General features: G+C 40.6%; 1 protein-coding gene across 1 annotated transcript; it reads right to left on the bottom strand.

The window, feature by feature from the left end:
* Nucleotides 1-357: 357 nt before the first annotated feature.
* Nucleotides 358-4,677, bottom strand: LOC112169280 (putative disease resistance protein RGA1). The gene is made up of 2 exons (XM_040509193.1): nucleotides 912-4,677; nucleotides 358-605 (listed from the first exon to the last, which is right to left on the bottom strand). Exons 1-2 carry the CDS (start codon nucleotides 4,427-4,429, stop codon nucleotides 590-592), a joined length of 3,534 nt encoding a protein of 1,177 aa, XP_040365127.1. The 5' UTR covers nucleotides 4,430-4,677; the 3' UTR covers nucleotides 358-589.
* Between the last annotated feature and the right edge of the window lie 11,024 nt (nucleotides 4,678-15,701).

Raw genomic sequence — 15,701 nt, 5'->3', positions numbered from 1 at the left:
CTTTCATCCTGTAGACACTTCAGTATCAAGGCCATTGTTTACATCAAGCCATTTAACTCTTCTCGAATATGATGAAATTTTGGTAAGAAGGTGATAAAATTTTTAGTCAGCACTGCTAACAAAATTCATTTGTTCAACTTCAGAATATACTTTCTTACGAAAACAAAAGATTTTTTAAAGCATCTATTCATGGAATGAATTTTTCAAGCAGGCTGTAATGTTCTTTAAATTGCTGACACATTTTCTCATTCATAATACAAAATTTGTTTCCCCTGAATCCTCAGATTGATGAAGGTTCCAACACCCAATTGTTTGATGACCTTGAGATTCTTAGGCCAAATAACACATAACATCTGATCATCTTCCAGAGTCTTAATTACCACAGACTAATATTAAAATGAAAACACAAAACCAATTAATCAAAGGACTAGCAGATAGCTGCTGAACCAGCTATACATTTACTTACACACTTTTGGAAGTCTTTAATTAGGATAATAAAAACGTACCCAGAGAAACAAAGTAGGGGGTATTAAACTATTAACAGTCTTTATGCTGTGAAGGCTGTTGATTACTTAACTTCTCTGATTGCTTAGTTGCTCATGCCGCTGTTGAATACAAAGCAATAGTAACTACAATGAATGTGAAGCAATTATACACTACATAATCTAGAACGGTATAAGATTGGGAAATGAAACTCTAAACTCATTTCTTGTGCAGTTCATAGATAAATGGCTAGAAAGAGACTGATAATGACTTGTTCCTAATTGAAATTACACTGCAAAAGGAATTAAAATTCTGCGGTCAATTTATCCATCTACATAAAGAATTCAAGGGCACCAGAGCTAGAAGCAGTGACGATAGCCATAGTGATGATGCCCGTACTGATGATGATGAAAAGAGAAGACGCTTACTGAGCAGATGTTTGAGAAGACGATCCACCTGAGGTGCTTGCTTCTCTGGATTGATTGACCTGAGGAGAACCAATGCATTTATGTGGAACATGAGCTATTTTGAACCAATCCTCTCCACTTCCTTGTCTGCATCTTTGCTCAAGCTCAGGACATTCTTGGATAGAGAGGTACTGGAGTTTAGTGAGATGCTTTAGACCTGCCGGCAATTCTTCTAAATTAGGACAAGCAGATATGGTCAAGGATCTAAGAGAGTCAAGATTCTCAAACCATTCTGGCAAAGCTCTTAGATTTGTGCAGCTACTAATTTCCAAACAGTGCAGTGTCCTGACATTTTGTAAGCCATTTGGCAGAGAGTCAAACCAAGGACAGCTCAGGATAGTCAAACTTCGAAGGGCAGAGAGGTGTTGCACACCCTCTGGAAAACAATCAAGACTTGGACAATACATAATGGTCAAGTGTTCAAGGAATGTCAAATGTTCCAAACTTGAGGACAAGGAAGTCAGACTAGTGCAGTTCTCAATGGACAATGTTCGAAGGGAACTCAAACCTCCAATAGCACCATCCGGCATGGAGATTATGTAGTGACAGTCACTAATCTCCAGTGATTCCAGGGCTTTGAGGTTTTGCAAACTCTCAGGCAGAGACGAAAGATCTTGACACCAACCAATGGTCAATGATTTCAGACTAGTAAGGCAATTTCCCATCTCCAAAGGCAGTGAACAAAGCTTGGGGCATGACAAAATCTTCAGACAAGACAAATGAGCTGATGCAATAAGTCCTTCTGGGAGAGAGGATAGGTCTGGAATATTTTCCAAGACGAGCACAGAAAGTAAACTTAAATTTGCTATGGACATCAAACGTAGTTTACAACCCCGCAACTCCAAATGTTGAAGAGATTCAGATAATGGTATATGTGCTAACTTGGGACACCTGTTAACGGTTAACTTCCTCAATCTCGGGAATGAAGTCATGTTATTTGCACTCGACCACTCTTCCAAGTTGGATAAATCACAGAGCGATAACTCTTCAAGTGACAAGAATGGTATGCTGGTACCATCACCATAGAAATCTGCACCAACGTGTTTCAGACAATCCATTCCTTGCAAAGAAAGAGTTTTAAGCATCAGGAGATTCCCAACAGCTGGAAGATTCTGACAATTTCTACATTCCTTCAAATAAACTGCAGTTAGATTCGGGAGAGTCCAATCAGGAAGTCTAGTTCCTGGATACCCATTTATAACTAGCATCTTCAGATTGTCGTGCGGTTTCAAGGCTTCAAGAATTTCTTCCACAGGGTCAGAATTCTGTGGCACTCTCTGAGATCCTGAGATGACTGCTTCTTGTTGGGCTTTAGGTACTTTTATCATGATTGATTCATCCACTTCTTCGCCTCTCCAATATAGTCCCAATGACTCGATATTCTCCTTCATCCTCAATCCTGCTGATTTCGCTTCTACTACCTTTGTTACATTTTCCAAATGTGTGAGATTCAACGTGCCATAAAGATTCAAACCACCCAGCTCAAGGGCCCCGCCGTTGTAGCTAAAAACATACAATGGCAATGTCTCAAGTTGATGTAGTTCTCCAATACCCTTAGGCATCTGAGTCAAACTTGCGCATGCAGTTATATCGAGATGTCTTAGGCCTGTCATGACTCCCAAGGGAGGCAAACGCCTCAGATTAGGGCAACCGAGTAGGTTTAAAGTCTGCAGAGACGCGAGTTTCCATGCCATGAAATCAGGAAGCGTGAATATAGGTGTGTAAGACAGGTCAAGATATCTCAAACATATTAAGCGGCACACTGAATATGGCAATTCATGAACATCACAACTGTTCAGATCTAGCGTACGCAAGTATTCAAAACTTGAAGAGATTCTATAAAGAAAGTCCTTTATCAAGCCAGATTCTCCAATAAATAACAGACTTCGCAGGTGTTTTGCTTCATACAGAGCTTGTGGAATTGTAATTGCTCTATATCTATAAACAACAGAGGAGTGGCGAATTTTTTCTAAATTCTTTGGCTGGAAACCATTTTCAAGTATCATGGTTGTGTTCCCTGCAACATACTGTGAGAGGTCATGAATGACATCATTCATTTTGTACCAAATCACACCTCCACCATCACATCGATCTACTTCTTGAAAGAAAGACATCCACAACAAATTGGTGAAACAGTCATCACCAACATTTTCAGGTCGCTTGCTTGCGTCTTCCAATAATAAGCCTTCAGCCATCCACATATGAATTAACTTGTACTTGCTGAATTCATAACCTTTTGGAAACATTGAGCAGAAGGCAAAGCATCTTCTAAGATGAAATGGTAGATAAAAGTAACTCAACATCAGGGCAGGAAGAATGTCTAGTTCGCACACATCCAATTTCCAAAGTTCAGTATTTTGCACAGACAACCACTGTTGTTGATTTCTTTTGAAGCGCATTATACTTCCCAAACTTTTTGCTGCTAATGGCACACCTCCACATTTTCTGACAATCTGCTTACCAATTGGCAAAAGGTGTGGATATTTCTCTTCTTCTCCTCGCCCAAAAGCCTGTTGCTTGAACAAAGCCCAGCAATCCTCCTCCTCTAAGCCCTTCAAATAAAAAGGGGAATTTGGAGAGTCTGTCATGAGTGCGGCTTTTGTATTGCGGGTGGTAACAATGACTTTGCATCCATCAACACCCCCTCTAAACAAAGGTTTTAGTTTGTCCCAGTCATTGTGATGCGAAGTCCAAACATCATCCAACACGAGGAGGTATCTTTTATTGTGCAGCAGACGCCAAAGCTGAGACTGAAGAAGTTCAATGTCTGAGAACCTGCACTCATCCTTTGTTACTGACTCGATAATTGTCTTCATGATCTTCTTGACATTGAAATCATCAGAGACATAAATCCACATCCTAACATCGAAGTTTTGGATTACTCTCTCGTCATTATATGCTAATTGAGCAAGAGTGGTCTTACCAATTCCTCCAATACCAACTATTGCGATACAAGATGCACATCCTTCCTGGTAAGCTTGAGAAGACAGCAACAGTCTCACGATCTTGTCTTTGTCATCATCTCTTCCATATATCTGTGACTTGATGACAAAAGAGCTAGTCTCCCACACGGAAGATCGATGATCTACCATATTAGGCCTTGTAAAAGTAAACTTAACAAGTCCCTCATTTATAGTTGTTTCTAATGCCAGAAGCATCTCTTTAATGTGGGAAGCAGTCATAAGATCAAGAAGTTGAACACAATTGATACGGATCATACCTTTAGCAGTCAAGTAGTGCAGTCCGTCCTCAGCATCATAAGCTGCCTTCTCGAGCTTTGACAACCAAATTTTGACAGCTTTGTTGGAGAATTGTTGCTCTTCCGCATCCTCGAGAGTGGGTTGAATCAACATCAAGGTCTCTCTTAGGCTCTGGAGGTTGTCCTTGAAATCCCACATGTTAGCAAACTTTTCTATGAGTGGGGATGCTATTCTGTCAAGGATCACTTGCAAAGCTGGGCATAAGACCAGGTCTGCCATTTCTAGCCGCAACAGAACTACAATCAAGGCTCAGATGAGATGAGAATGGTTGTAGCCGGAAATGTAATGGATAAATTCTGAAATTGCTAGGATGGTTGACTTGAAGCCAGGGCTTTTCAATCTAAAGTCTGTAGACTAGTAACTTACGTAATATCCCTCGATTAGCATATTCTGGTCCTAATGTGGACAAGCACTGTCAAATCTGGCAATGTGTATTTGTATATTCAAGCATATTCTTACTGATTTGAGCTCCTACGTACCATAATTATCCTATCAATATTACAGTTGGGAAGTTTACATATACATCTTTGTCAAAGCCTTAATGTAGTATGGACAACTTTGTCAAGATCGGTGGATATAGAGCTGCACTTTGTCAAGATTGTTGTGCTGCAGCTCACGTAACAAGCACATCATAACCGAGTCAAGCACCATTATTCTACATTTAGTGACGTTTATTATTAAGAAAATGCAGTACTAGAATATTGGCCATTTTTCAAACTTATATTATTCAACTTTCTTAAAAGAATGCTGCCATAAAGCACCCAGAAAAGAAACAGAATTACGTTTTATTCAAATACTGTTGAAGGATGTCGACATAATGTGTGCCTCTACAAACTGAGTTTAGAGTTGTAATAGGAATGTGTTCTAGGTATTCAATTGTAATCGGATTCTATTACCTTTTTGGTACCTTGTAACTCCCTATTTAAAGTATTTAAAGGGCTCCTATTGTCAATAATATACACAATTCCATTCTCCTACAACACGTTATCAGCACGAGTTCTAACCCTAGCCGAAAAAAAGAAAAAAACCTAAAACTACCGAAAAATCCCTCACCAAGAAAACTGCCGCAAGCTTTGCAGCCTCCTACCGAAAACCCTAGCCTCCCCTACGCCCAGCCCTGCTACCCCTGCAGCCTGCAGCCTCCCTGCCACAAGCCTGCACACCACTACCACAGCAGCCCACCAACCTACTTGCTGCCCAGCACTGTAGCCTTGCCCATGCAGCCTCCTGCCGAACTAGCTGCAGCCTCCTGCCGAACTAGCTGCAACCGAACCTGCTACCCCCTGCAAACTCCGCACCAGCCCGCACACCTGCGCACCCGAGTGCCTACTGCCCGCGCAGCCTCTGCACACCGACTGCTTGCTACCTTGCACTACTGCCCTGCTGCAGAAGCTGCTGCTGCCTACTGCCTGCCGAAGCTGCTGCAAGCCCTCCCGCGCCCTGCCTGCCTACCTGCGTCCCTACATAGCCCGCACTGCTTCCTGCGACCTGCCGCACGCTCCCAGCCTCCAGCCGGCCTCCCTGCAGCCTCCCTGCGTCCTGCGACCTGCCGCACACGTCCTGCCTTCAGTAGCCCAAGCCGCGAACAGCATGACCTGCAGCCAGAGCGCCCAGCATCCCACGCACCTGCAGCCCGCCTGCACACCTACTCGAACCTCCTGCTGCTGCCGAAGCTGCACACCTTCTGCCAGCAAAGAAAGGAAAAAAAAACCAGAAAACAAAAGATGAAGAAGACCGAAGGAAAAGAAAGAAGAAAAAAAGGGAAGAAAGAGAGGGGACCTGGCCCAAAAAAAAAAAAAAAAGGAGAGGGGACCTGGTCGGCCCAGAAAAAAAAGGAAAAAGAAAGAAGAAAAAAAAGAGAGGAAAGCCCAAAGAACAGACGGCCCAGAAAAAAAAAAACACGCCTGCTCCAACATGCGCATGTCCTCAAGCCAAGAACCATCACGTAAGTTTTTGTGAATTAAAGTTGTTGTTTCCATGTATTTTAAATTCCTTTTATTTTCTGCAAATATTGGAATATATGTTGCCAAATGATTTTGATATTTAACAAAGCGGAATTATGGGGATTCACGCTTAACGAATTAAGAGTGTTCGTATGAACTAAGAGTGTTCATAATTAAACGAACTAAGAGTGTTCGTGTGAACTAAGAGCGTTCACAATGCTTGGACTAAGAGCGTCCGTAAGCATCAAATTGTGACCATATTAAAACATTATTGTTTGGTCTAATCCAAAAGAGATTCTTGGAAATTGATTTCTTGGTAGCATAGCTCGGAAATCTTATTGTTTTAGTTTTCGTGGAAGTTTAACTCCGAAACTAATATATCTTCTCTTCTTATTTTCAGGATGTCGAATGAACCTAGACTCGACTTTCCCATGCTTGACTCAACAGGCTCGGATTACCATAGTTGGGTAACCGATGTTGAGAACCATCTCACTTCAAAGGGAATATTACCCATAATCCAAGCACCTAACCCGGATCTTGTGTTCGTGCGAACATCTACAAAGCATGCTCAAGCAGTTATCTTGATGCTACGTCATATGGACAAGGCACTCAGATTGGAGTATATGTCGATCAAGAATGCAAGAGAGCTATGGGTAGCGCTAGAAGAGCGCTTTGGCAATGTCCAAGATTCCCTCCTCCCTGACTTGAAGGTTCAATGGAACAATCTGCGCTTTTCTGATTTCAAGTTTGTTGCTGAATATAATTCAGAAGATCTTCGCATACAGTCCATGTTGAGGTTTTGTAGACAACCTGTCACATAGCAAGAGCTAATTGAGAAAACTCTCTCCACCTTCCCCGTTTAAGCCATTATGGTATCAAAGCAATACCGTACTAAAGTCAATGCTGGACGGATCACGAGGTTTCATCAGCTTATTAATGTTATATCTGTAGCTGAGAAATATGATAACATACTCGTGAGAAATTATAATTCAAGGCCCATTGGAACTAAGAGCGTTCATGAGGTGAATTATAATGCACCCAAAGGAGGGCGCAAGGAGCGGTACCTTAAGAATGGGGGATATGAGGGACGTATGGGCCCATACAACCGCCCTAACCAGGAAGGAAACCACAAGTTTGGTGTGGATACACGTGGTGGTAATGCCACACGTGGGAGAAGAGGTCGTGGTATCCCTAGCCGTAATAGTGACGACATGGGTCGTGGTGGTGGCACCAACCCTCCTATGGAACGCCCGAAACGTGCACAACGTGCACCTCGATTAAAGGGAGGCAACCACAATGATGAGTGTCATCGATGTGGATCAATTGAGCATTGGTTCAAGCAATGCAAGGCAAGCGAGGAACTAGCCGAAAGATACAGGGCATACAGGGACCTGAGAGAGCAAGAAGTGTACCTTGCAGAAGAAGAAGAAGATGGTGGAGATGTCAATCTCACCATAGAGGACTTCAAAGCTGAAAATGAAGTGCACAAGGATGCAACAGACTTTGATTAGATTAGTCCTTTTATTTTTCCAAGAACTTTTGTAATGGCAATTTGCCTTAGTCAATAAATGACAATTGTATTAACTATTTCTTATGTGGCGGACCCAATAAAATGTGATGTGTAGGAAAGTCATTGAGATTATTGGTACTTAAGAGAGCCTCGCTCCACCAACGTCTCTCTCTACTTTCCTGGTCATATTTGATTGGAGATTACCAAACAGATAGAGTGACTATAATGTGTCTTACTTTGATTTTATTTTAGATTAGATTTTGGAAACTTTGATGTAATCATTGACTATTAATAAAGTGTTAATTCTTTTACTTAATGTCTTGGATATACCTTAATTCGAACTTTATAAGAGCCAATGGTTTTCATGTGGAAATACATTATGAGAATGGACCGAGTTCCTTTGCATCACCTCTAATGACTACGGACATAAACGAGTATTAGAGAAACTTATGTGTCACTTTAGTGGGTTGTATGCAACCACTATTTGAGTTATTGAATCCAACCATGTGATGAGAGATGACTTATGGGATTTTGACACATATAGGCTTTGACATGATGATCCGTGTATTAAAGACTTTACACGGACATCCATTTTCAGAACGAAGAAAAGTAAGAACCAAGAATTGGTTCGAGGAGCTGCACATGAGCCTCATGGCGCCATGATTGTGCAAAGACCGGCCATACATGGCCTGCGCCGCCTACCCCCTGCGGCAAATACATGGCATTGACGCCATAAACTGCTCTCTCTCTACTTCTCAAGTCCATGTGACATTATGGCTTAACCAAAACCTTCATTGGTTGATTATAAAGCCCATGTTTCATTCTGTAAAGCTTGTTATTTAGGATTGAGACCATCCTATGCAAAGAAGATTGAGGAAATAATTCATTCTTACAAAGAATCTAAGGGAATTATATGGATTTGATCAACCAACTTGCGGACCGTATAGATGTTTTATGGTGTTGGTTGATATGCAAACACGCTAGTCACGTGTTGTGCCATTATCCACTCATAATGTTGCTTATACTACACTCCTAGCACATAACATATGGCTACGAGCTCACTACCTAGATCATCCCATTCAGTCAATTTAACTTGATAATGCTAGAAAGTTTACATTGACAATTTTCGATGATTATTGCATATCATTGGGTATTGATATCAAGTATAATATTCCCATGTACACACCCAATTGGTCTCGTAGAAAAGCCACCATTAAACGACTACGATGGTAGCTCGGACATTGGTAATGCGCACCAATATTTCCGCTTGGGTTATGCAATATCGCATGCAGCTATGCTCATTCGTCTACGACTCATAGCAGCCACTCAACTTTTATTTGCATTACAGCTAGTGACTGGGTTCGAGTCTAATATCTCGTATTTATGCATATTTGAGTGTGCAGTTTATGTGCCAATTACCGCCACAGTGCGTCAACATGAGTCATTGCAACGAATGCATATATATATATTTGTTGGACATGAGTCTCCAACTCTAAGTCTGCTATGTAGAATCCTTGACAGGCGATCTCTATTTGTCACTTTGATGAGACAGTCTTCCCGTCGTTAGGGGGAGATTAGAACGTCAATGTTCAACAGGAACGACAGGAATTGTCGTGGTCTGTCCCCACTATGTCTCATCTTGATCCCCTAAAAATGACGAGATCACATATATCTGCTGCAAACATGCCTGCAATGATTGATGTCCCCACAAGAGGACATGGTGCCACCCAGAAGATGGGTACGGCAACACCACCATGGATGGTGGTATGGTGACGCCACAAAAGTGGCATAATGGCGTCATAGGCCATGGGTTCCACTAGAGAGAGTGGGAGACCCATAGGTTCGATGGATTCTCGCCCTAAGAAGAGAGCGAGTTTGGCACAACTTGATCCATTGATCATTGATACTCAAAATCCGTCTCATGAGAATATTTTGGATTGTGGTTATGTCCAAGAGACATCGTTGGGGGACGCTTCAATGTTAGAACCAATTCCTGAGAATATAGAGATCTCTATGAACTACACTAGTGTACATGTAGACGTGGAATTATTGAGACCAATGACATCCATCAAACCTTACTCCGTTGAAGAATGCCAACGTAGAGAAACTTGACTTAAATGGAAAGATGCGATCTAGGTTGAATTGGATTCACTAACGAAGAGGAATGATTTCGAGCCTGAGATGCCAACACCTCCTAACATAAAACCTATTGACATTAATAGGTCTTCGTTAGATAGCGTGATGAGAAAAAGAGATGGTAATCTCGCCTTATGGCGCAAGGTTTCTCACAACGCCTTGGAATCGACTACGAGAAGACATATTCTCTCGTAATGGATGTCATTGCACTCCACTACCTTGTCAGTTTGGTAGTTTCCAAATAACTGAACATGCAACTTACGAATATGGTCACTACGTATCTCTATGGGGATCTAGATACGGAATATAATGAAGGTTCTTGTGGACTTTATTTACCTAAGTCAAGTGGCTCTAGACCACGGAGCGTATTTGCAACGAGGTTGAAATGCTCACAAAAATGAATACTTGATTGGGAAGGGATATGATGAACTATGCCCACGCGTTTCCATGACAAGTTCCGGATTTCCAATTGTCGCGGTTTATGTTGATAAACATAATTGGAACCCTTGAGAGTTAAGGGAAACCACTGAACACCTGAAATCCGAGTTTGAGAGGAAGGACCTTGGGAGAACACGATTTTATCTAGATTCAGAACTTGTATACCGTGTCAATAGACATTTTTGATAAAGTCAAAGATGCACCATGTTCGTCCGTAGTCTTGGCCCTAAAAAGGATCCGTTTCATCCCAAGGATGATGACGAAGACATGTTAATAGCAGAAGTGCTTACTTATGTACAATAAGCGCATTATTGTACTTAGCACAATACAAGACCGGACACCTCAATTATTATGAACTTGTTGGCTAGACATAGCCCCACGCCAACGCAACGCCATTAGATTGGTATAAAGACAATCTTTCGATATTTGAGAGGTAAGAATGATATGGGCTTGTTCTATCCATACAAAGAGAAAAAAAATGACGGAAGTGTGGGATTGGACCCCACAAGGCAAAATGCCACCTTCAGTGCTCCTCCTCCCCTCCATCAAAATGACAACAAGCACTTCTAAATACTGAAGTGAACCAAATCCGATAAGAGGATAATGTAGCAGACTTATTTACTAAGTCATTACCAAAATCCAACTTCGAGAAACATGTGAAGAGCATCGGATTGAGAAAGTTATCCGAACTCCCCTGATTGTAGCAATCAGGGGGAGATATTGACATCAGGGGGAGGCATGATGTCTACATGTTCGATCTCGAAGAGTGAAGGACGTGTTGTGCTTTTTTTGTCCTTCGACCAGGGTTCTTTTTGTCCCACAGGGTTTTTATTACCTGGCAAGGTTTTTAACGATGCAACAATCAAAGCGTCATCACCAAGTTTGAGCGGCACAAGGGGGAGTGTTGAAGGATGTCGACATAATGTGTGCCTCTGCAAACTAGGGTTTAGAGTTGTAATAGGAATGTGTTCTAGGTATTCAATTGTAATCGGATTCTATTACCTTTTTGGTACCTTGTAACTCCCTAATTAAAGGGCTCCTATTGTCAATAATACACACAATTCCATTCTCCTACAACAAATACAAATATATGTCCATTCTTGAATAACAGTAAATGTAAACCTATCTAAATTGGGTTTGACATCTGCATAGTTCGACGTCGGTGAGTTCTTGAGCCTTGACGGCTAAGGTTTGGGAGGGAGAGGAGCAGAGTGCTCATATTTGAGTTCCTTTTTTTTATTATTATTTTTTTTCAGAATTTTGTCGTATCGATTTTTTTTTAATATAAATTGATACCCCAAGACATAAGTATTGGAGGTGTATGACCTAGCACTCTGCTAGGGTTTTGAGAGAGTCTCTCATTTGGGTTGTTTTCTCTTGTACGTACCTTCCCCTTTGTCGGTGGTGGCCTTAGCAGGCTTAGGCTTGTCCATCTTGTGCGTGTATGGAGCGATCAGTGTTGGCGGCTGTGAGTGAAGGAAGTGCTTTTGGGGCTCCTTCTAAGGTAAGTGGTTTGGGGTGGTGGTTTCTGGATCCGATTCTACCAGATAAGAAACTTATATGCACGGTCGGCGAAGGCTATTAGAGGACTAGTGGTGTGGCTAGAGTCCTCGAAGGTGCCAGGGATGAGTCACGTCAGCGATCAGAGGATTTCTAGCTGGGTTCTCGTCTCACTGATGTTGGTGACGTTGAGCACAGGTTCAGTTTCTCTTTCTGGGCTCGAGTTCAGGGTGTTAAGAATGGTACCGATCTTGCTCGTGGTGTTGGTGACCAGTATTGTGGCGGTGCCTGACAGTTGGTGATGGATTCGCTGTAGACAAGCCATCACTCGAGTAGTACTGATTATCACCAAATATGTACCTTACGCTCTGATACCAAACTATTATGCCCCGAATTTTGAATAAAGGAATTCAAATCTGAAACGCGATACTTCAACAAATCGCCCAAATGCTTAGATTTTTTTTTTTATTTAACTAAGCAACAAAATAAACTGAAACCACAAATGTAATATTTGACTATAGTGATTGAGTCTGTATTAACATTTGTGGTTTTAGTTTATTTTGTTGCTTTGTTAAATAAAAAAAAAATCTAAGCATTTGGGCGATTTGTTGTAGTATTGCATTTCAGATTTTAATTCATTTATTCAAAATTCGGGACGTGATAATATCAATCAGATTGAGCTTCTGAATGGCTCAAACTTTAAGAAATGGAAAGGAGACATAGAACTGAATCTAGGGATATTAGATTATGACCCTGTGTTAAAGGAAGATCATCCAGCAGCATTAACTGAAAGCTTTAGCAGAGATGCGAGAGAAGCATGACAAATGGTACAAGCATAATAAAATGGCATTGATCATGATCAAGAAAAGCATGCATGAGAATGTGAAGGGAAGTATACCTGATTCAGAACTGGCAGAAGAGTTCTTCAATTCTATTGCAGAAAAATTCAAGATTTCTTACAAAGCTGAGGTATAAAATCTGGTGAGGTCTCTTGCAAGAATGAAGTTCAATGGCACGACTAGTGTCAAAGAGTATGTTAGGTCCATAATTACCTAGTAATTATTCTCCTAATCTTGTACTTTTGCTTAACCTTTGTGTTTATATATATATATATATATATATATATATATATATATATATTTTCCTTATCATGCTAGGAAATGATGAAGAAACTTGAAAATGCCCTAAAAACTCAACTTTAGCACATTTTCCTACTCCGGCTAGGAGAAACCGAGTGAGGCAAGGAAGGAGGAGCGGCGCATCCTGACCAAATAAACTCCAAATGAGCTGAAACTTTACACATCAATTCACAGCAATTCATCGCATCACATCATCCTTCTTATTGATTATCCTTCAATCTGGTGTACTAACGGGAACCCTAATAGCCTTCTCTAGCCCTATACCACCGTGTGACACATCCTTACCATGACATAATCAATCAAGAAGTTCACATGTTCTATGTCAAACGATGGATCCAACACCAAATATATATAAACTTCGCATCTTTTGCAAATAGACATGCTTCACTTGAAAATAGAGAGATATTTCAAAAATAGATAAAATCATGCTTTTCCACCATTTTTATAGCAAAGAAGAATATTTGAAACATATTACACATCCCACTCACCTTGACAATACGAATCACCTCCTAAAATACTGATGGTAAACCGAGCTTCCTAAAAGGAGTCTTCTAAAAATCACCGTTGGATCTAACTCCAACCTCCATGGATAGAAACAACTCGTCAAGACCAATCTGTAGCCTTTTCCAGATCCTGAATCCAGGTTAGGATCAAAAGTTTTTAGAGAAAGAAAACTAGAGAGAGAAAATGTAGAGAGAGAAATTGAGGAGAGAGATACTAGTGAGAGAAAGTCTCCAAAACTGGTTCGGAAGAGATTGTGGGCTAAATCCTATATATAGGGAAATAGATCCAATAGAAAACCACCATGTGTCACCCAATTCCTCACCTTTTGGACAGATGTTTGACATGTCAACAAAACAACAACACAACAAAGTGCTTGTGCCACTTGTCACTCAAATTTGCATAACCTCCTTCACACTTGATGACAGGACCCGCCTAGGATTTCACCTTGAAATCCAAAGTGGCCCTGTGGGGCTAACCTCAGAAGAAATTCTACCAAAATTTGGCGGAATTTTCTCTAAAAGTGGACTACCCAAAACCTGTAGAAAGACAGTAGAAAGACATTTACACTTCTAAAATAATCCACCCTTATTCTTCTGGAGCCACCCTGCTCCCTAAATCACAACATCTTCTATTTCACAAAACAATTCTGAACTTAAGAATATTAATCTCATGGGTTATCAGAGCCATCTAATGCACAGGTGTACAAGAGGATAGAATACAAGATAAAGGACCGATACTTTTATAATGCGGAAGCTATGACAGTTATGCCTCAACCCCATGTACGCTCGACTTCTAGCTAAACTGGCCGGCAAACTGGGCATTTGAAACCGAAAGGCATAGGGGAAAAGCATTTGAAAATCGTTAGAGTGAGTGGACGAAAAATAAATAATTTCCAATGAATAAGTGAAACTTAATGCTTTCCCGAGTTATTCTCTAAAACCTTGCATGCAGTAGAATTCTTGGAAACACTCTTAATCATCATTTTTATTGAAATCTCAATTATGTAATGTAGAACATCTCAAAATCTCTTAAAAGATATAATGATATTTCAAAAATCTCGTTAAATTATTCATATCTTAAATAGGCGATGACTAGAGGGGACTGCCGACCAATCATCTCATGCCACCTAGAGGGGAATGGCGATCAGTGATGCATCGGAGGGGATTGCCGACCGGACGAGGAGGTGATGGTTAGAGGGGACTGCCGACTAACCGTAGGTAGTTAGAGTGGACTGCTGACTAACTACCTCATGCCATCTGGAGGGAACTGCCGACTAAATGACGCATCAGAGGGAACTGCTGACCGAAATATTCTGGAGGGGACTGCAGACCAGAATATTGTCTGGAGGGGACTGCCGACCAGACTTACCTGGAGGGAACTGCCAACCAGGTAATGCATGCATGCGCTGACTTATTTACCTCCTCAATAAACTGGAATCAATCTTTTTAAAATAATTGCTTTCGGAAAGAAACCCGATATTAATTCAATAAATCATCAATAATTCACCGAAAGCATAACTTAAGAATATCTCGATAACTCAAAGCTCAATATCTCAATAAATCCTCGAAAACATAAATCAAATACTCGGTAAATCAATAAATGCTTTCAGAAAGAAATCTCAATATAACTTCAAAGCTGATAAGTGCGGAGCTCAAAACTCAAGAAATCTCGATAATTCAATCATGCTCAAATATTTGATAAATCATTTGTATTCGTATATCATCATATAAATCGATATTCGAAATCAATAATTCTCATCATATTTTCTTAATCAATCACTTCCCGAAAATCATTTCCCAACTCAATAATTCGTAAATAACTATCTCGAAAATCTACTAAAAGCCCTCGGGAAGGAATTTTCAATACTAATCTCGTAATTCATAAATAAATCAAAGCTCATAAAACCATAAAATTCAATAATTCAAATAATAAATTAAATCTCAATTGGAAAATAATAATAATACTGCATGCATTAAAAACAAAAGTCCACTCACAGTATTCTTTAGACGACCACGCTACCGGTTTCCTACATCGAGCAGTAGCTCGGCATGTCGCCCTGTACACAATTATAATTCATGAATAACAATCCAGAAATTAAATACGATTCCCACATCAAATCCCCATAAATCAACATTTCTATTTCTTATTCGATTTAACCAAAACTTCATCATTAACACCAATTCTTTAATTCAAAATTTCTAGGGCAGAATTGAGAGAAATCCGATTGTGGAATTCTCGTAAATCAATAACCAAACTATTGAACTTCGGAAATTCCGATCGATACCAAATCTCTTCCGATTCCCACCAAACTCATATCTATA

Source organism: Rosa chinensis, chromosome 6 (genome assembly GCF_002994745.2).
Source record: "Rosa chinensis cultivar Old Blush chromosome 6, RchiOBHm-V2, whole genome shotgun sequence".
Taxonomy (NCBI): domain Eukaryota; kingdom Viridiplantae; phylum Streptophyta; class Magnoliopsida; order Rosales; family Rosaceae; genus Rosa; species Rosa chinensis.
The sequence above is the reverse complement of the archived record's forward strand: the minus strand, read 5'-3'. Positions and strand labels throughout refer to the sequence as shown.

Excerpts from the sequence above, each read along its gene's own strand:
- LOC112169280 (XM_040509193.1), bottom strand. The coding sequence starts at position 4,429 with ATGGCAGACCTGGTCTTATGCCCAGCTTTGCAAGTGATCCTTGACAGA.